This window comes from Cyclopterus lumpus, chromosome 4, assembly GCF_009769545.1.
Source record: "Cyclopterus lumpus isolate fCycLum1 chromosome 4, fCycLum1.pri, whole genome shotgun sequence".
NCBI lineage: Eukaryota > Metazoa > Chordata > Actinopteri > Perciformes > Cyclopteridae > Cyclopterus > Cyclopterus lumpus.
The window spans coordinates 15719845-15741873 of record NC_046969.1 but is presented as its reverse complement, the minus strand read 5'-3'; the positions used below and the strand labels follow the sequence as shown (position 1 = coordinate 15741873).

General features: G+C 40.4%; 2 protein-coding genes and 3 non-coding genes across 5 annotated transcripts; all 5 read right to left on the bottom strand.

Annotated features, from left to right (window-relative positions):
* Positions 1 to 3409: 3409 nt before the first annotated feature.
* ncl (nucleolin) lies at positions 3410 to 10328 on the bottom strand. The gene is made up of 16 exons (XM_034530678.1): positions 10161 to 10328; positions 9042 to 9140; positions 8845 to 8953; positions 8584 to 8697; positions 8065 to 8277; positions 7699 to 7842; positions 7473 to 7556; positions 7184 to 7307; positions 6599 to 6735; positions 6181 to 6307; positions 5896 to 6032; positions 5621 to 5750; positions 5164 to 5303; positions 4907 to 5033; positions 4449 to 4744; positions 3410 to 4335 (listed from the first exon to the last, which is right to left on the bottom strand). Exons 1-16 carry the CDS (start codon positions 10176 to 10178, stop codon positions 4271 to 4273), a joined length of 2064 nt encoding a protein of 687 aa, XP_034386569.1. The 5' UTR covers positions 10179 to 10328; the 3' UTR covers positions 3410 to 4270.
* LOC117730215 lies at positions 6383 to 6519 on the bottom strand. The gene has a single exon (XR_004609433.1). It is a non-coding gene; the product is annotated as a small nucleolar RNA SNORA57 (small nucleolar RNA).
* On the bottom strand, positions 6946 to 7082 carry LOC117730216. Its single transcript, XR_004609434.1, has one exon. It is a non-coding gene; the product is annotated as a small nucleolar RNA SNORA57 (small nucleolar RNA).
* LOC117730214 lies at positions 8376 to 8513 on the bottom strand. The gene has a single exon (XR_004609432.1). It is a non-coding gene; the product is annotated as a small nucleolar RNA SNORA57 (small nucleolar RNA).
* A 4796-nt stretch (positions 10329 to 15124) lies between the features above and the next one.
* On the bottom strand, positions 15125 to 18478 carry nppc (natriuretic peptide C). Its single transcript, XM_034531150.1, has 3 exons — positions 18266 to 18478; positions 16893 to 17186; positions 15125 to 15536 (listed from the first exon to the last, which is right to left on the bottom strand). Exons 1-2 carry the CDS (start codon positions 18356 to 18358, stop codon positions 16914 to 16916), a joined length of 366 nt encoding a protein of 121 aa, XP_034387041.1. The 5' UTR covers positions 18359 to 18478; the 3' UTR covers positions 15125 to 15536; positions 16893 to 16913.
* Between the last annotated feature and the right edge of the window lie 3551 nt (positions 18479 to 22029).

Here is a 22029-nt window from a genome sequence, read left to right as displayed (position 1 = left end):
ATGCTCTAACGGCCAAAAAGTAAGTACTCATTTTATCAATGTTCAGCAACTTAGCCACAAGTATGTTCGGTTTTCTGTCTGCCTTTATAAAGACGTTAAGGAGCTAATTCCTGGATCTAGTGTTCAGTGACGGGTGCAGTTGCCAACAAGGAAGCATATCTCAAGAAGATCTATCTCGGTAATCTGTCCCATTATAAACAGAATGAACAGGTGGAGTAAACCTATTGAAGAAAAAGCGCTTAATCGTCTCCATTATTGCAGCCTTCATTCACATCGTTCACTGTCAAAGATTACGTTTCTCTTGAGGTCGAACATTGCAGAGGGCGTTTAATTAATCAGAACAAAGGGGAGAGCAATTGGGTTTTATTTGCAGCTGGAAGCCGATTGGGCCAGTTTCCTCGGTTTTTCTGGGTGCTGGGGGGAAAGATACCGGCGACATAAGGGTGTGACATTTGGGGTGGCAAGTCATTTATTGGTGTAGGTGAATTCTTCAAAGAAACAGGGTGTTCCCCGAAACCAAATTGTACTTACATTTTGAAATTGGATTGCAACTCGTAGCAGATTGAGAAATGATGTGTTATTTTGTTTAATAAAGGATATCCTTCCCAGATATTGTGTATTATGAATGTCAGTTAACAGTGAGTGTCGTGCCATTGTAGTGAAACTCATTCAAACCAAAGTTTGATTTTAAGTTTTAAGTTTAAAATCTTCCCAATAAAGGTTCATGCCGAATACATGAAATTAATTTAGGCTGATAGGATTTGACAAACAATAGTTGTATTATTTATGGGTCAATTACAATGTCTGGATTCCAAATTTCATTTTGAACTTCAAGCAACTCGGGATGCACTGTTACTTAGCAGTCAGTGATCAAGAGTGCACTGTATATATATATATATATGTGTGTGTGTGTCCCACCCATTTCCTCAAAGCTGTCTGAAAAACCTGCTCGTAGAGAGGAACCTGACACCCACAGCCCAAGTGCCAGTAACGGAGAGTTACATAACAGGATACATAATTGTTGCTGTACTGTCAGGTATCGGGTGAATTCAGTTTTTTCCCAACCTAAAGAAGCCCGATTGTGAGCGGACAAATTAACTTAATACACCACCAGCCAAGATGTGCTATCATCTTGTGTAAATGTCCCACTGCAGTGATGATATTTGACCTCATGTGAGCCCTCCAACCTGCCTGCAGACCAGGAGCTGATTATTTGCTGACACCAATTGGAGGAAGCTTTTGATGTCAATGGGGTTGGCTGGAAGGAGCTGCAGGCTTTCACGCAAGCCCTCTATTTTCTTCAAAGGCCTCTGGAGCATCATCATTTGCACAGCTAATGATGGAAATGTTGTTGCTTGGGCTAAAAAGAAAAAGGACATTCCTCAGTTTACTGACTAGAGCTTCTCTATCAGGTCAGGCATCACAAGGACATCTCATTTGCCTGGCCTGTTATGTCAGCTATTACAAATCATATGAACTGTACAGGACATGACTGCTGATCACTCTACAAAACAGTGTTCCAGGTCACCAAATGTGATTTTACGACCAGTTGTATAGTATAATTTAGTGGTGGGATTATACAAATGATGAAACAAATTTCAAATGGACCTTTGCCGTGTAGAGAAATAAAGAACAACTAATAGCTGACTGGAGGATAGGACAATATTTTCTTAAATATATAAATATTTATACAATCCTGGCTTGCAGAAGTAAATACACACCATAAACATCAGTAGCAAACAGTATATGAGACATGGGGGGATGAGAGGCTGAGCAGAAACACTTAGTATTCATTATAAATAAATAATAAAAAGCCGGCAGAGATACAGTTAGCCCGAGTCCGTCTGAAGGTATGTTTACCATGTGACAACCAAGAGCTCATCTGGACAGGGCTTTTGCATTAACCAGAAGTCGATGCAAAAATATGTTGTTTTAAACAATAAACCTATGACACACTGTTTTATAGTCACCATCTTATCAATGAAAGACATGTACATGTTGGCTATGTTTACACGTGACTTCCTTGAACTGTACTATTCAGTCAACCCATTGTTCAAAACTAAGATGTTCTCATTGGTGGCGGCATTATGCAAATATGAAAGGCTGTAAAAATGACTGAACGTCATACTCCATGTTATTCCACAATGTATTTTTGCAAACAACTTCCAGGATTGTAAGGCTTGTTTGAGATTAAAATAATGGCACAAAATAAAGCTGTATAAAAGTCTCTGATTTCAGTTCTACGATGAGCATTTCATCCCCATTTGCAACAGTTGCATTGCTCTCTGGCAACGATGAACCTGAGCTCAGCCACAGCTCAGTGTTACACACACACACAACAGTGAACTACATCAACTATTTGTACGTCCAGTCAGCCGATACAGTGCAGTCCCTGACTCCCCGTGTCACACTGGAAAAGCGACTTCATCGTACATCTGTGCTATAGGACACCATGCACTTGACAAAGATCCATTGTGAGGGGACTCTGAGCTGTATGCTCCCATTTAAAGAGGGTCCCATTTAGATCAGCTGCTAAACAAATGTGAAAGCATCGGCCCCCTTTCCTCAGTGCCCTGTTGACAAGCTTTATTAAAAAAGTTTCATGCATGTGGTTTGACATTAGCCAACACGTTATTTTGATAGTTTCTCCTATGATCACTATGAATTTACAAATTGAACATGCAAACTGGCTGGCTTTCACCTAGATATTTTAAATAGGGAAAAAGCACACAAAGAAACTACAAAGCATTATGAAGAGGCGAACTGAAGAACAGCAATGAAGGTGTACTCTGATGAAAAAATAAAGCTCACAGGCCCTACGAGACAGCCAACACGACCTGTCAGTTCAAGGCCAGTGTCAACAACTCTCTAAATGGCCGTATTCAGAGTGCCCTCCTCAGGACTGTTAATGAACAAAGAGCCCTGTTCAGCTACGAGGACCAAGTGATGACTGCATGCTACGGACCTGCCCAGCAGCTCAGTTTGTCACAATTACTGTTTGAGTCCACATAAATATAGGACTACAAATCAGACAGAAACAGTTTGACCTGTATATAGACCGATGAAAACCTGTAACCTCTTAGTACATATGGTATATGAGTGCTTATCCTCGTTATCACTGGAGGTCGATCTGAGCAGCTTGGGCACTTACTGACACTGCCACCTTGTGGATTAAAAGGGTATCACCCAAACAGCCATTTTCAGGGGCACGCACCATTAATGATTCACACTAGAGGTATTTCAGATTTCATGTGTATTTTTGGCTTGCATTGAGAACCATAACACATTTATATAAAACATCTTTAAATATGTTCTACTCCCATTTATGTCAGCGAGAATGAGCATTATAAAGCCCTTTCAACAATGCAATTTAACAGCACCATAAATCTTTAAAATTTCAATCAACAACTTGAGGTCAAGCTAGAATTTATTGCAGTGATGTTATATTGCATTGCATTACAATAGGTGTACTTTCATATCCACAATTATTTCCCTGCCGATACTTGTTCAATCTTTCAGATTGACATGGGTGCAATGAGGACAGGCATTTTAAAAATCACCACCTACAAGGTTTTATTAAATCATGTGAAAATCTTCACAGATTCTTCAAAGATTCTCAAGATGGGGAAAAAAAAAAAATTAGTCAATGCACTACAAATATTTTATGTTACATAGACGAGTCTGAGGCATTTCATCCTCTGACTCAGACACTGACTGTGCCCCACCAAATAAACATGACAGAACATCTTTGCCATTTTTCTGAACACCCAACTCTTGAGCACTGACTCAACTCTATCAAAATATGCTTTGCACATTACAGTAAAACATGGCAACTAAAGCAAACTAAATGACAAAATAAAAAACATGGATACAAGTGAAACTTTTTTGTTTTTTTTACAAAAGGTAAAATGAAATCATACAAACTGTTTAAATTTACACAATGTATCTGACAAAGACAAGCGTATTTTTCACAGCAAACTTGCCAGACCCGTTCCATTTTACTCCTTCGGAAAAACAAGTAAGCTAATGAGGGCGAGAGGCGCAGGTTTGCATTCGGGACATTCAGTACTCACACAAAGCTCTGGAGCTGAGAAGGTCAAAAGTACCATTCTGGCACACAAGGGTGGGGAAAGGTTTGAGGGTTCTAAATAAAGGGCTAAAATGCCCGTTAACAATTAAATATATATCAATGACGCTTTCTGGAATGTCCAAAAGCTCTGAAAAGTGATGAAACCAGAGTCCATTCAAAAAAGTAAAATAGACTACGGATTTAGTCATCAAACTTAGTTTTCTTCCCCTGGGGTTTGGCTCCAAATCCACCGCCTCCTCTTCCACCTGAATTTAGAAAAAAAGGCAACTTAGTTTACTGTCCGACATTTTCAATTCAATATATTCAGAATATTTTGTGTGATCCAGTCAAAGCAAAAAATATATGACATTTGTTTTACCTCCAAAGCTACCACGCCCACGTCCTCCTCCACCTCCACGGGGACCTCCTCTTCCTCTGCCGCCACCACGACCACCGAAGCCTCCGCCGAAGCCACCACCACCGAAACCGCCACGACCTCCTCTGCCACCACGGCCTCCGCCAAATCCACCACCGCCGCGACCTCCACGGAAGCCGCCTTCACCCTTGGGCTTGGCATAGTCCAGGGTTACCTTTCTGCCATCAATTTCACCGTCATCCATGGCCTCCTTGGCTGCCTTGCAGTCATCCTCATTGTGAAAGTCCACAAACCCAAAACTGCAGGGGGAGAGGCAGAAAGAGAGGGTTTGGTTATACTTCACTAAACATCTCATAAGAGGTTATGGTTTAAATATCTAAATCACTGTGTTGAGTGTTTCCATTCCGTCGCTGGACAGAGCGGCGCTCACAAGAGTGAATATGTGCTCTTCTACAACTTACCCTTTTGATGACCCTGTCTCTCTGTCTGTGACTATTCTGGCTGCTGCGGCGCCATCGAACGCATCCTTAAGTGTCTGATCGCTTGTGTCCTCGGAGAGACCCTTGACGAAGAGGGTTTTTGTTGGACCTGGTAGAAACGAGGAAATCATTAAAAATATGGCTTAAATGGCCGCTAAAAGACGTAATCCACCACAATGATCCCAATGTGGACAAATTCTGGACTGTTCAGATGCGCATGGTAACATGTTTAGACCTACCCGAGTTTCCTCTGCCCCCGTCTCTGCCACTGTTCTGACTGTACTCCAGTCGGACCGACCGGCCATCGATATCTGTGTTGTTGAGGTTTTCCAGAGCATCTGTAGCCTCTTCTGTAGTCTCAAACTCTACAAAAGCAAAACTAAGAAAAGACACATGACATTAGGAGGGTAAACACACCAAACCGAGTGTGCCAATACGACAACCAAAAAACTAAATGTCAGTGTAATATCCCTTAATTATACTTGTTGCACAACAGACTTGTTGCGCAACACCCACATTAGAGGGCGAGGCCTGCTCTGACTGTACATTGACTCTGCTTCTCGTGCGAATCCATACAAAATCATGGGTAAGATTAAGAGGAGCTCATGAGAAGGGGTAGCAGTTTGAGATTTGCTAAGAATTAAAACACAATAGAAAATCCTCCTTGGAGCCATGAACACAATATCAATTACTTACCCTTTAGGTCTGCCATCTCTCTGTGGAATCCTAATAGAGACGGCCTTCTCAAATGTGGCTTGTAGAGCTTCCTCGGTGGCAGTGAAAGATAGATTATTCACCACAAGGGTTTTACAGGATGCTGCTGCCACTACGAGGACAGAAGGAGGACAGGAGATCAGTGAGATGAAGACAAAAAAAACACTTAAATTATGCTATACTATGGACATGTATTTTATAGAAGTATATATACCAATGCTACCAAAATAGCTTTAAAAAATGTTTATGTAGTTTACCTGGTGTTGCGGGCCCTTTCTGGCTCTTATCTCCAACGTAGTCAACCATGATGGACCTCCCCTGTACATCAGCTCCCTGAGCCTCTTCCAGCATCTTCTCTGCTTCAGCCTCAGTTTTGAACTCGATGTAGGCAATGCTGTCAAATGGAAAAATAAATTAATTGTCAAGATACATATACACACACACCAAATTTGCTAGTCGGACATTTGTGTTCCATGCATTGATTCCTCGCAACATCATCCAGACTAACAAAATAACCTAACAATTACTTCTCTTATTCTTACCCCCTATTTGAACCGTTCTGGCCTGGAGGTAACCTGACATCCACAGCATCTTCAAAGACTTCCTTCAAGTCTTCGACCGTGGCAGAGAAAGGAAGGTTTTTCACAAACAGTGTCCGTGCATCCCTCTCTGTGGGTACAAATGTCAGCGTCAGTATTGGGATACACACAAGATGGTAAATGCCAAAAATGAATGAAACGGCAAGAATGTTACAGCGATTGAGGATAGAACCGGCAGACGATAACACACACCGGCACCGAAGACATAGCACTGCATTTATTTTTCCTCCGTACATTTCACACACGAGTACTGACAACCACGTGTGTGCCAAGAAATGGAGGGTGTGTTGCAATTTAATTTACTGTGTGTAATGGTAGACATTTCTTAAGTTGCCTGCCTTAAAAGTTCCTTTTTGTTTACCTTTCTTGCCTTCCTGTGAGCTATCCTTGCTTCGGGCCCTGTCCAATTTTAACTCCTGACCCATGAACTTCTTGCCGTTGAGCTCCATTGCCTTCTGCATGTCCTCCTCAGATGAAAATTCCACATAACCGAACTTCCTGTTAAAGATAAGTCATGGAATACCATTAGTCATTCCCATCCCAAGACAGAAAAGAGATTAAAGCAAGAAAAAGAAAAAAACAGTCCCGTGTTGATAAATTTCAATGTTTGATGATATCACTGTAAAGACTCATTTCATTTACAATGACAACTTGAAAATATGCATCTTTTAATCACTAACAAGTAGATCAAAAACTATGAAACAGCAAGAATGTTACAGCGATTGAGGATAGAACCGGCAGACGATAACACACACCGGTACCGAAGACATAGCGCTGCATTTATTTTTCCTCCGTGTATGCATCCCACGAGTACTGACAACCACGTGAATGCCAAGAAATGGAGGTGTAATGGTACAAATCAGTGCTATAATTGGCTACAATCCCGAGTTTGGATATTCCCCAAACACACCTCTGTACATTAAACAGTTCCTCATCAGTTGCTTACTTTGATCCACCCAACCGGACATCAGCAACCTCAAGGCCGTTCTTAGTGAAGAATTTCTTCATGGCGTCTTTGATTTCGTCAAACTCTTTGTTGGAGTTCAAGTTTCCAACAAATAGACAGAACCCTGGTAAATGAGAAAGAGAATTACCACAGAGTTTCAATAGTACCAAGCATGCCATGCCATGCCGATTCAGAATAATAAAGGTGACATCACACATCAGTATTAAGTCCCTTGTTGATCATCAAGATAAGATAAAATGTAATTGCTAGGTCAGTGCATCATTCCTACCGTCGCCTTCTGCCTTTGCTTTCTTTGCAGCGGGGGAGTCCTTCTTGCTATCCGCCTTCCTCTTTCCAGATGTTACTGGGGCTTCTGCAGACAAAGTGTTGCAAAATCTTGAATTCTGACTAAAATCAAATACAACTTTAAAATGATACTCTGGGAATCGACACATTAGTTATATTGATAGGCCAAGTTTTATTAGGTGAACCACAGTTGAATCACCAAAACTCACCCTCTTCCTCATCATCATCTTCCTCATCATCATCGTCATCATCTTCCTCCTCCTCCTCCTCCTCTGAGTCTTCCTTGGCCTTGACCATGCCTGCTTTCTTTGCCTTTGCAGGTGCAGGAGTGGTGTCCATTTCTTCCTCAGATTCTGGAGACCCACAAGCATTATTGTTTAGAGTCAGAGTTAATGTCCATGTGACTAAATTACTACTGAACACCGGACATCAGATTCATAATAAAAAGGTGACATCATACAAAATCAGTATTAAGTCCCTTGTTGATCATCATATAGTCTCCTATGATTACAGGGCACAAGTCGGGAACCACTGACTCAATAATTAATAAACTCAAAAGTAAAAATGTGTCTAACCATCTTCTTCATCATCATCGTCGTCAGACTCCTCTTTGGCAGCCTTTGCAGCTTTTTTGGCAGCTGGTTTGGCTGGAGTGGCCTTCTTAGGAGGTGGTGCCTCTTCTTCAGACTCATCTTCCTCAGAGGACTCCTTTGCAGGTTTGGCCTTCACTGGGGCCTTGGCAGGTTTAGCTGCTTTCTTGGGTGGTGGAGCTTCTTCTTCAGACTCATCTAGACAAACGCAAAAGATGCATGGTCAATCATAATCGTCTTTTTTTTTTAACAGAGACTTATCTTGATGCTTTACACATGCAAGATGGTAAATGCAAGAATGTTACAGCGATTGAGGATAGAACCGGCAGACGATAATACATGCCGGCACCGAAGACATAGCACTGCATTTATTTTTCCTCCGTACATTTCACTCACGAGTACTGGACAACCACGTGCGTGCCAAGAAATGGAGGGTGTGTTGCAATTTCATTTAGTTCTTATGGTAGTATTCTAATTGAAACTGTTAATGAACATTATACATACCATCGTCCTCATCATCTTCATCTGACTCCTCTGCCTTTGGAGGAGCTGCCTTGGCTGGTTTACCCTTTGCAGGGGTCTTTTTTGGTGGGGGAGTTTCCTCTTCTGACTCCTCTTCTGGAAAGCATAATAGATATAGATATTTGTTGATTAATGCGACACATACAGGAAGTGTGCTACAAAACCAAAGATCAGGAACCACTACTTAGTGGACCGTGTAGCGAGTTAATCTAATAAATGCATGCTTTGAATTCTGATGCTTACCAGAATCATCATCCTCCTCACTTTCTGCTTTTTTGGCAGCGGCACCATTTTTAACAACTGGGGTAGCTTTTGCTGGTGTGGCTTTCTTCACCACTTTAGGGGGTGGAGTCTGGAATAAAGAAAAACAGGTAAATCATTTTATAGTAAGTACAATATATTATGTTACAGAATATGGCTTTTTTTTTTTTTAAACATACCGCTTCTTCCTCACTGCTCTCCTCTTCACTAGATTCCTCCTCCACTTCTTTAGGTGGTGGAGGGGCTTTTTTCTTCTGAGTTGCCTGCTTGTTGGTTGCCTGAAAAGAGGGGGGAATAAATACAAAAATGTTTTAAATAGTCTAATCACATATTTAGCTTCCGACCAGAATCAACGGGATATGATTCTCCGTGTATCCGGCCTGAGCATGCTGGGTTAACATTGGAGTTTACACCATTGGCTAAAACGCCAAAACGATTCATTTAATATTATGCCAATGATTATGATTAACGTGGACCAGACACGAGCCGCGTTTAGTAATCGCCACATGGTCTTGCAGTAATGGTTCTCGGTTTTCGTTTGCCACCTCGTGTGTCACCCGGAGCAGGCGCACAACCCACGTGGAGCTCAGGAGGACGGGCTGCTAGCATGTAGGCTAATTTGCAGTTTACGGCACACTCTTAAGCGCATGCTGATCAGAAGAAGAAAATTAGCTGCGCGAGGAAGGTCAGCGCACTTAAATTCAAAACTGTTTATGAAAAAGAAAGCCTGGTAAACTACACGGTGATCACCCCGCCAACAAGTCGACGGAAATAAACTCTTGAATTGTTGGACTAATAAACAGCGTGCTAGTGCTAACAATTCACTGCACGTTAGCTAGCTTAGTACATTTCAGATATTACAATATTTTTTGTGGCGTTAATGTTGCAATTAATTACCCGGAGTGTGCGGCCCCACACAAAGCAATGCCTTTCTAAAAAGCCATGCTTAAAAATGGAGCGCGCGCATGAATGCCATCTTGAGTACTCGGTAACGTTAACCGCTAGCAGGCAAGGCCATAAAACCTACAGCACGGTACAAACATGGCCGATCTCTAACAAGAGAAATCTTAAGAAGGTTTACAATTTCATTGTGCATTTCCAACCACTCGAGGAGTCTTTCATTGCCGGTGTGGTTGCTCGAGAGAAAGCCATAGCAGAGAGACATTTCCCCCCGGTGTCGTTCCCGTTTTTCACACAAACGCAGCAACTTATTCAAGAAGGCCTCATGCGTAACAACACAGCTTTCGATCACGAAAGCAAAAGCATTAAACAGTTAAATTGATGCAATGTGGTCTTACCTTTGCTAGTTTCACCATGGTGCTGATGTGCGTTTCGATCAACCACAAAGAACTGGACGTTTGAGAACAAGTAACGAAATTGCTTGACGCGTACACGTGGCTCAGCCTACTCGGTGGGACATTGGGCAGGAAAGACTGAGAAGTCGAAGCCGCGCTCCTTACTCTCCTGCTCTGCGCGTTCACGGCGACCCGGTCACATGACTCTTTCCGCCAATCAAAGGGTGGAGCATTTGCATCGTGCCCGCGCATCGCTTGTACGGACAGGCCTTACAATGTATTAACGTTAGTCTACCATTTTTTGGATGAATACACTATGAATACATACGCGAACGACCTAAACAGCCACGTGATAATGTATCCGTTGCTAAAGTAGGTGTAAAGCAATGTTTGTATCTGAAGACAGTAGGCCTATGTTACGCTGAATTCAACGGTTTAAAGGTATTTTTGTATTAACTTTACATGTTTAGAGAAATGGTCGGCTATTTCATGAATGCATACAGGTGAATGTGTTGTATTATCACCTTATACCGTGTGGGCCATAGAGAACAGAGCATCTGTATCCCACGCAGCTGTTTATATGAACCACGTGGTATGAGCCAGTTGCCATCACCGATCAACCACATGGAGCCTACCATGCGGAACACCAGTTGCATGGAGCAGTACAACGCGACTTCATTTACTCAAAGTAACGTGGGGCTACTTTACCAATCTGAGGTAGCCCGGCCTAATACTTTATTTTAGTACTTCCATGTTACGCTGCTGTGTATAGCATGTCTATATCATGCTGTATAGGCTTGCTTCTTCTCTAGTAACGTTATGCCTGTTTAACGGTTGAATTGTTTGCTCCACTACATTGTTTTGCCTAACAGTTACCAGTTAGTTTGCAGATTAATATTGTACATATCATCATAAAATAGGATGCATTGTTAAAGGTTAGCCTAAACTACTTACCTGTAGGTCAAATAGTTCCAGCTCAACCACGATCAACAATGATATCTGCCTTTACATTAATGTATCAGAAATAGAAACAGCCTACTATTGCTAGTTTAGGTACATCTTGTTAAAGTAAAAAGCCACGGTAATAAGAAGTACAATTAATGTATTGTATTAACGCTTTTACTACAGCAAAAGATAATTATTATAATTCAGTAAAAGAAACAAGATAACAAATGTTGGCTACAGCCTTTGAATTCGGCTTCTCCACCGAGTTCAACAATAATGTCTACCAGTCCAGAATATAGCCACCAAGGCAGGGAAAACATTGAAGAAGGCCTTGTTGACAAAACCTCATAAAGTCTATTTAGTCGCAGTTCTGGAGCTTTTGGATGTATCCCTCAATCTTCTCCAGCAAATTAAGTTTGCCAAGTTAACATGTCATATCATTTCTATTTGAGCTCTGAAAGGACTTTTCATCGTTAATATATGGGCTTCAATGTAAATATTGAAAGTTCAATCTTAACCATTGCAGATGAAAAAAACATCTCACCACACAATTCATAGCCTTTCTACAACCAGTCTTCATTTGAAGCAATGTGTGTACTACATGATGTAGCCTCCAGTATCTGAGACTCATTCCCAGGGGACTCCAACAGCACATTTGAGTAATTAACCCTCAACACCACACAGAGGCAGCATTGCATTTTATATCCCTCACTTATTTCACAGAGCAGTGCTTGAAGAAAACCTTTCCATTCCAGCTTAATGTATCACAGTATTATACAGATATACCCTTCATTTCATAAGTGAGGGGTTATAGTATTCCTTTGTTTTATTTTTTCATTCATTAGTTATCTTTTTTAACTGAAAAGACATTTGAACTCTTTACCTTTTTGCACACATTTTATGGATCTCCAGTACAGTAATCTTTTTTATAGTAGATTGTTTTGTAGACTGTTTTATGTCGACACAACACTTAACATTGATCACTTGTGACTCATCCTGACTGGTTGATAGCATCAGAGCTTAGAACACCTTAAAAACTATCAACTTACTTGTCTAACAATATACACAAATGGCTCTGACACTTCACAGACGTTTGGGTTTAGTGAAAGTGTATTCTGCGTTTCTTATCTCTTGTTCTTGCTGCAAGTTCCCTGCTCTGTATTATAATGTACTGACTGGCCATGCTTACCACTCGCCTATAGTCAATGAGTTTAAAACCATCCTCGAATAAGAGCCTATAGTCAATGAGTTTAAAACCATCCTCGAATAAGAGCCTATAGTCAATGAGTTTAAAACCATCCTTGAATAAGAGCCTATAGTCAATGAGTTTAAAACCATCCTTGAATAAGATATAGTTTTTTTTAACACACTGAGGGTATTTTAGCCAGAATGATCACACATACTTCATCTTATTTAAATGTTAATAGATAAGTACATATATAATAATACAATTCAGGGTTTCCTGGTGGCCTAGGGGTTAAGCTGCTGACCATGGGTTGTGCCCAGCTGGACCTTTGTTGCATTTCTGTCATATTTCATAGCACTAACTACTCAGTGACGATAACAGTAAATCCACAGCAGCTATATGCTGGACTTGTCATAATGTGACACTCATTTTCAGATATTTCTTCCACAGGGTCAAGTACTCAATGGCTCTTCTCAGCTCTGCATGTCACAACTTGTGATGGAATAACATTGTTATTTACAAGCACACACAATGTCATATTTTTTTAATTCAATTAGTTACCTGAATAAAACGATCCCTGTTTTATGGTAGATTAGTTGAGGTTAAATGTGACCCCTAGGGGGAAATTCAATCGACTGTAGCAGGCAGGCAGTAGTGTTCAGTGTGAAGAGTATCGATAAAATAATTCAGGAACCATGTAGTCAATATCAGTCATGTGAGTCAGCATTTCAGTTCCCTCATGTTTCAGTGTTTATTCAACATTAAAAGCTGTTTTAGGTGTTTGGATTGTTTTCCACTTGTCTATTGAACACAACGTCTGTTTTCAGAGTCTTGTTACCTGTTAACCAATGCTGTTTTGCAGGGATGTATCACATTGACTGAATACAACAATTAGAATGTGCAAGGAGGGAGATTAACGCATCCTGGTATATACAAATGTGGCTGTTTGTTTAAAGTGTAACATATAGAATAGAAGAAAATGACAATAGCAAATATGGAAAAGAGTCCATGTCAGTGTCATTGTGGTATTCAAATTGGAAAAATGCTCAAAGATTGCAAGATAGGGCATAACAATCTCATGGCAAAGTGTACTTAAAAGGATGTCAGTCCATTAACAAAAGTTGAACAAAGCTCACAATGTGGAGTTTTGGGTTTGACTCAGTAGTGTTGATTAAGTTCTGGTGGGCAGCTGTGTCGTCCCTTTATTTGTGATTGACAGTTGTTATCATGTTTTGCACACTGATTTTTTCATCAGTTTTTTTTCAGTTGGACTGTGTAAGGTGTGAGCGTGTTACCTTTGTGTTTTTCCAGAGTAAATGTAGCCCTTATCTTCGAGTGTTACAGCTATATGTACTCAATATTATACAGACTACACTGTATATTATACACTATTATTCAGTAGTCACTCAACCTCTACAAATGAAATCAAAATGCTTCATAGATTGGTAAATGATGGGGTCCATCGTGTGTGTGCGACAAGTGTGTCTCATTCTTCTTCAATTCCCTCGACCCGATGCGCCCCTGCAGTGTTGGAGTTTATTGGTGCAAGTCGTGGGCATATATTATGTTTAAGTAAGTTTGATACACTTTTCTGAAAACTATTTGGACTATGTATATGTTTAGACACATGTAGAGTAGTGTGGAGGCCTTGCAACCCTGACTTGAGTTACACAAGTTCAGATTTAACCACAGTCCTTCACACTTGTCATGAAAGGTGGCCGACAACAACTCTGTGAAACACATTCAACACCAACGCTCGACTCCTTCCTCCTGTTGTAGAATCAGAATCAGCGCCTTTCTGGCTCTCAACTCCCTTCTGGGTAATTATGCCACAAGACTGTGGAACAACCTGTCTCACAAACTTCGGCTAGCTAATTCATTATTATGTTTTCCTCATAAACACACTTTTATGGACTTGCCTTTAAATGTTTCCATCTTATTTTCTCAGGTTGCTTGTTTGGGTCTTTGAATATCTCATATATTTATGCGTTTGTCCGAATGCTTTACTGTTTTCTTTTTATGCCTTTCACATTGGAAAATCTGCTTTAAGATGCATGCCATATGAATAGAGATAGGTATAATTACCATCATCATAAAACTTAAAGCTGTGAAAGTAAAGGCTTGACTTTCTTCCAGGTTCCAAGAGTTACTGCAACACAATCTGAGAAAGTACGGCTTTAAGAATCTCTTCATCTCTTCTGCCCCTTAAATCCAACCATAATATTCTTCATATTGCATTGGATGCTAATACTTTACAAGGACATCATGAACATGTCTGCTTTTGAGGCTTTGGCCATGGATTTTGGAATTTTACCGTTTTAAGTCATATTTCTTTTTTCTTTTGTAGTGTTTGTCTGTTTTTACATCAACATCCTTTGTATGGTATCTTATGTTGAATAAATAAGCTTAGACCGTTCTTCACCAACTTTAAAAGTGATACCTAATAAAGGTATAATACCATTAATATCCAACTCTGTGAGGAGCTGGTCCCCTATTGGTGGACACTCGCTGCTAATGAAACCTTTTCAAGATCTGAGCAGCATAGATATAAATAAAGCTGAAAACAAGGCAGTTCTTTTCTTAGCCCAAGCGGACATATCCAACACACCACTTTTTTGCCTGCAAACCGTGCAGAAAATCTTCAGTAACTATAATTTACCAACTTCGTTGAAACATAAAACCCCAGAGAGGATACATGTAAGTGCACATGGAATGTTCTTTTTATCATCTTTGAAAACATTTACAACTATTTGAGACAAAAGAAAAAAGTTACAAACAGAATTGACCTGCAGTTTGCATCCATTTTCAAAATGTTACATAAATAAAACTTATATTTATAAATATCTCTTTTTATAAACATATAAATAGTTTTTTAAAACATAAATACATTTATGCAGGGGAAGATGAAGTACATAAATGTACAGCAGCAGCAGCAACAATATACAGCTTTGCGGTTTGTAGTGTTTACACTATTGTCCGCCGTCTTGTAGTATGCATCAGTTGACCATTTGTATGGTATACACATATGTATATATGTATATATACCTGCATATTTATCATATATATATAAATATAAATATATATATATACATTTATATGAGGCTTTTGTAGCATCGTCATCTCAGTCTTTGTTTATGCTGGTCGTGTTGACTTTCGTACCGCAAACCTGTCACTTGGTAAGTTTTTCTTCTTTTCTCCTCAGGTGAGAATAAACAGAACTTTTGTTTTCCAACCCATCGTCCAGAGATCTAGAGAAAGAGAGGAAATGGGAGAAGTAGGTTTAGACTGAGCATTCGCAAACTACCCAACTTTGAAGTGCTCATCGACCATGTATTCATCAACGTAGCCCTCATGTTTCTCATCTGTCTCCAAATGTATTTGTCTGTTTTATAGGTATAAGATCGTAGATTGAGAGTGTTTGCCTTGCCTCTCAACGGCTCTCAACATTTCGAGTGATGTGATGACTTTCACCGCAATGAACACATATCTAACACAGACTTCCATATTTACAATACACTGCAGCCCATGGGTGGAGTGTCAGTTGATGAAACACACACACAATCACTCAAGTTAGTCACAAAATCACACTCCCCATGAGGATTTTCCCAGTTCGTCACAACCACCAACAAAAAAGCCTCAAGCCTCAGGACGAATTGTGCGTCACCTCACTTCCCCATTTCTTCATTCTTCACCACAGCCCCCTTTGTTGTTTTTGTTAAAATCACTTAAAGAGAACGGGTTTCCCAGAAAGATCCTGACCACTGCAGGGTGCCGTGTGTTTACAATGTCTGTGTGTTATCCTGTCTGCATCCCCTCTTCCCTCCTCCATTTCTCGCTTGTTTTCCAAGATGAAACAGATGGGAAAATGTATGATAATGGGCATGAATACTAGTGGACTTTCTAAATACCAACTTGTTTCCCATATATAGTTGACATCATTTTAAGTGAGCTTTCCTGCTGTCTTAAGGGGATTCCTGGCCAGGGAGGGAAAACTGCTAGACTATAGGTCGAAGCGTTGAAGTTATCAGAGGTTTGAGGCATTATGTTCTCTTTTTTACACAATAAAAGTCCATCAGGCGGCGGAGGTTAATGACATACAGTTACAGAATGTGTTGTGTTTAAAATGTAATATTCTTACATTAAGACTGTGAATTCATCGCCTGACGGAATACCAGCATGCATGGCCATCCAGCATATGGTCTCCATATGCTAAGCACTGTATTGCTGCCACTCAGACACGTATTATTAACTGCATAACCAGGGATGCAAAGCACACGCTGTGCTGAGACAACCGGCAAGCAAATCTGATTGATTCCTTCCTTCCTTCCTTCCTAAATGGAGTCCATAGACAAAAGAGAAAATAACTCAAATGCGTTCCTTCTTTCTATCCTCATATTATCCATTCTTTCTTCTTGTCTTTCCATCCCGTTGCAACATCCTTCCGTAAACTGGACACTTGACTATTGATTGCTTGTACCCCTTATTGTTTATTTCTCTCCTTACCCAAATACATCACCCTTTGTCCTCATGGTTTATACACGCCATTTCGTTAGGTTGCAAGGAATCTAAGTGTGATGTCGGACCGTGACTTGAAGACAACTCACCATAACCGCGCTTCTCCAACACTAGCAGCCCATGCCGCTGATAGTTCCTATCCGGTCCATCTTGTGTCCGAAGCAGCCACTCCGCGACGTGGAACCCCCTTTCTTGTTTCCTGATTTGTGTCTCCTCGGTGCAGGTTGGTCGTTGAGGAGACGAGCCCACATCCCTCTGGCCCGGGTGTCCATGCGTAAATCTCCCAGTAACCGTATCCGAGAGCGCACAGCGTCGAGCCGCCTCTCCCTCTCCTCCGACTCCAGAAACTCCGCCAGCTCCTCGCCCAGCAAACTTCTAAGAGACTGGAACACAGATTGAGAAAATAAATAAACCACGCCTCCCTTAGTCAAATACTTTGTGCAAAGAGATATTATTTTCATCATATTAAAATACATGCTTGGTGCCTCTTTGAGCAGAGACACTGTTTACATTGGGGCAAACCTCAATATTGCGCGTATTGAAGCTCTTTTAAATACCATGTGCTCTGTCCAAGAGGGACAATGCAATAATATTTGCTTTGCTTTACGCAAGGCGCTATTAACTGTGTTGGTTGGTACTGTCTAATCTAAAAGCAAGTTTCGAAAAGATCCACAATATGCTAAAGTTACTCAATTCAAAGGACTAGTTTGCCGCTCGGATTCTGCATGACAGCTCAGTTATGACATTTCAGACCTCGCTGTCTCCTTCATTGAGGACTCAGGTCAGGTGCCTGTAGCCCGCTCCTCGGGTCTGAACGCATGGCCGTGGCATCAACTTACAGCCATTACATATTTTGCAATCTAAGTTAATAACAAAAACGTTTATTTCAAATGGTAATATATGAAATATAGGTGTTATTCTACAGGCGAATCCTATGCGTAATGACGCGCAAAAACGTTTAGATTGTTGTAGTTTAATTTGTCAAAGAAATCAGAAACTATTATTTCCAAGTAGATAATGAACATCTTAATCGTTTAAAGTAGCTTCTTATATTGCCTATAACATATTTAAATTGTAATGGTTTCCGCTAAACATCTTATTTTCTTTTTTGGAGCTCTTGTAAATTGCTTCATTGGGCGCATAAATGCTCAATGACAAATGCTGGGGAGCATTGATGTCTATGTGAGATCAATTGATATCAAATATCCTGTCTCTTTATTAAATGAAGGGATATAAAAACCGATTTTCTCTGATGTTTTAGATTCAGGGTGGGGAAAAAAATGCCCGAATTGCCAAAAATGACTGCAATTATGAAATATGATGCGTAAAACAACAGTCCTGTGCGTCTGGACCACAGAACAGCTGCTCACTACTGAAGCGGTATTCAGCTCCCAACGGATGATAGTGCGAGGCAAATAGCCTTTAGTTCTCAGCAATACGAATATAAGTGATTTCTTCTTACCTTCTGTTGCGCCTGAGATAAAGGTTTTGCCCCAATCCTCACTGAAAGCAGGGTGACCATAAGTCCACACGCTACCAAGTATGACAAGTTCATTTTGCCAAGTCTTGTATTCTTTAAGGGATTCCGCTGGGCTGAAGTTTGGAAAGAGAGACGGTAGCAGCAGCCAATCAGCTGTTAAACATAAGAGGCTTCAGTCCGTCCTTTACTCCAAAGCTCCTCAAGTGCTTCTCTAAGTCTGTGTATTGGTCCTCACCCCTTTATAGCCAGCCCGTGGTGATGTCATGATAACCTGCGTAATGGCCCTCCTTCCTCGCCAACTCCCTGTTTTCTCTACCTGCCTCTTAGCAGTCATGCCAGGGGTTAATTAGCCTAAATGATAAAAGCTCCGGTCATCGGTGCTTTGGAGGAAATGAGATAGGCTTTGAACTTCACAATGTCCTTTTCTTTTCACTTTCAGACCTCTGGCTGAGATGCAGCGGCTGAAATAGAAGGTACTTTCAAAGACTGTGCGTAAAGAGCTGAAGAGCGACTTTGGCAGAGGAATAACTCATTAGATGCCAGCCGCGCAGTCATATATTCTACTGTTAAAGTGAGAATGACATATCTTCTTTGCAGGATAATTAAAATTATGCCACTGGAAGGAAATAACATATTATTATTTATGTCTTACGCTGCGGGGAATTATATCACTATATAAGTGTCATTTTCTAAGACTTTCTTGAACACATCTTAAACAAATGAAATGGCATTCAAAATGAAACCATGTGATACAAAGAAAATGTTACTGGAAAGTTGAACTTTTATGCAGAGCGATGACATCTACCACCGTGGTACATTCAAAGTGCAATGGTTCATAATGAAATTATTCAAATTAAGAAGGAAGCCTCATTATTAAGGAATGACGTTATGCGCTAAACCATTAGTTATGGGATTTGTGGGTTTGTTGTGTGGATCTAGCAGATATCTGGGTTCCATTCAGACCTGTCGCACTGTACTCACAGTGGAACCACAGACACATGCGGGTTCTCTGAGGCACCATGATGAGTGTTAGGACTGAGAACGTCTGTTTGTCTGTGTCTCTCTGTCCCGACAGCAACCTGCACAGAGGCTCCTTGGGTCATTACCCTAATTAATATTAGGTTACTAATCTGTTATTAGTTATGATGTTAAAGCTGCACTCAGAAACAAAGACAATTGAACCCTATATTTATCATAGTTACTATACTACAATTTTTAGTCCAGAATATATGGATGGCAAATGTCCCATACCGTCTTTACTGCACCATTTTTAGTGTGGTGGTATAACAGTTTTTATTGAATATTTTATTAATACATGAGCTCTCTGAAATCCCTTAGGACCCAATCGTGCTTTCAAGAAACCCTCAACAACTTATTTCATAGAACAAGTAAAGGTTCTTGGGTTCAGCTTTTATTTCAGGGTTGTGAGGAACCTTTTCTGAAATGAATCTTTGTAGCACCAAAAAGTAAAGAAAACAGGAAACAATTGAACTTGGAATACAGATGGTTTTACCAAAGTAGAACCAATAAGCTACAACCTTGACGAACCATCTTGTAATACAGTGTTGAGCTTGAAATTATCTAATATCATTTAAAAATGATAGCATAGTCTAATGTGGTGACTGTATATTTATCTTTTAATTTGAGAGGGAATATGATAATTACACTTTTCTGCAATGATTAAAGCTTGACTCACAGATAAGGTATGATGAGGTAGTATGAATGTGCATTTAAGGTGAAATAAAAAGTGTGTAAAAAATGTTCCTTTTTGCAGTGTGAAATGATTCTGCAGTCTAGAGCAATGCGGAGCAGCGATCTCAAGGAGCACCGTCTGTTTTGGAACACAGAGGGGCAGTATTTGCTGTGCCGAAAAGTGAAAACAGTTACATGTTTACTGGATCAATACCATCCTGTAAAGATACCTCGTTATTCACAACAGAACAGGAGCATATGATAAACATGTGTAACGTGATGAACGAACATCAGTAAATCCCTGGTTTTATGTAGCACATTTATCATACTCAGACTTCTATCGGGTTTTAAACATGCATGCAGAAAGTGTGTTGGATTTCTAGTGACTTGAGGAGCGAAAGGTGATGTTTGGACAAGTCATAATCTGATGAATGTGCAAGTGTCTGAAGCAGCACTTGGCTTGAAACCAAAAATGTGTTTCTGAATTTGAAAATAAAGTGTGCAAAACCAATTTGCAAACAGGACAGAATCACTAGCCAGGCAAATAAATAATAATAATAATGTATTCTATTTGTAAGGCACTCTACATACATAGCTATACATAGTTAAAACCAACTATAATAAAAAAAGAATAGTTGACAAGTCATAAAACTCAACTCAAAGTCATAAACGCTTTCCTGAATAAAAAGGTTTTTAGGCCAGTCTCAAAAGAGTCCAGTGGATTGCTCTCATCTTGACACACACATACACACACACACACACACACACACACACACACACACACACACACACACACACACACACACACACACACACACACACACACACACACACATTCAAAACAAAGAAGGCATCCCGTCATCTCACGCCCATATGTAATATTTTCTTCTTTAAGTCTCACAACATCCTTGGCTTTATCATTCGGTGCTTCTGCTTTGCACAAGACATGAATAAAACAGCATGACGTCTTCCTTGTAATTCTCTGATTAAGTTTAAGTTGTAGTGCTTGGCGCTCTTTTCTTCTGCCTCTTCTCAGCCGTGGTGATTATCATTACTCATACCAACTAACCAGTTCTTCCTCAATTCAATCCTGTATGCCCAGGAATAAGTAGAAGACTTTCTGGGAAAAAGCCACCATCCACTAAACAACAGACTCAAAACTCTTGTGAACTGGGAAACACTATTGTATTAACTTAACTTCCAATTTTGCACATATAGTGTGTGTGTTCAATAATGGGTCTGTGAGGACAAAAGGGTTGACAGCAGATTAGAGAAGCATTTAATAAGTCAGAGAATGTTTACTGAACATGCATCTCCTTTTTCCTCATGCTGTGCTCCCTTGAACACAACATTGAGGCACAATTCCACATAACCCTGCTCATTGCAAGCGGTCCTCTAGCTTTAAGCAGCTTCACCAGGGAAGATTCAGGGCAATGTGCCTTGCTCCAGGGCACTTCATTTTCATTAATTCCTTGCCAAAATCCTCCTATTGATCTGAGATGTTATTGTACTTGACTCATCAATGTGATCCTAATTTTGATTCTGCCATAAAGATTTTGATTACCGACTGTAATCAAATGAGAGCTGCTGGAGGAATGTTAAATGAAAGTGGGCAGAATGTGGTATGAATGTGGTAATCACTTCTTAATGGCAAGTAAATCAGCTAAACTAAACATGTGCAACCCACTTTGCTTTATGAAAACAAAAAGAAGTTATGAAAAGACAACTGTTTCCTCAATCACTAACATGTAGAACTCTGACATGAGTCACATATCCATACTTCCATGACATACTTTGGTGTCACACCGCAATGGAACTTGCACCGACTCACCCGTTTGTTGTCACAGACACATCATCTAGGCTCAAGGAATTTCTCTGTCTGTCTGTCTGTCTGTCTGTCTGTCTGTCTGTCTGTCTGTCTGTCTGTCTCTCTGTCTGTCTGTCTGTCAGTCTGTATGTCTGTCGTCTACACAGGCAGACCGAAGCTCATTGACTGGTTCACTTTTGCTGCTTAATACTGGATATATCATGTTAATTGGCAAAGGGATAGACAG

Bases quoted from the DNA above. Each gene is read 5' to 3' on its own strand.
- ncl (XM_034530678.1), bottom strand. The intron at 8,278-8,583 runs GTATGTATAATG...GCGTTTGTCTAG, and splicing joins TGAAGATGATGAGGACGATG to ATGAGTCTGAAGAAGAAGCT. The intron at 6,033-6,180 runs GTAAGAATAAGA...TCCATTTGACAG, and splicing joins CAGAACGGTTCAAATAGGGG to CATTGCCTACATCGAGTTCA.
- nppc (XM_034531150.1), bottom strand. From the start codon at position 18,358: ATGAACTTGTCATACTTGGTAGCGTGTGGACTTATGGTCACCCTGCTT. The intron at 17,187-18,265 runs GTAAGAAGAAAT...TCTGTGTTCCAG, and splicing joins TATCTCAGGCGCAACAGAAG to TCTCTTAGAAGTTTGCTGGG.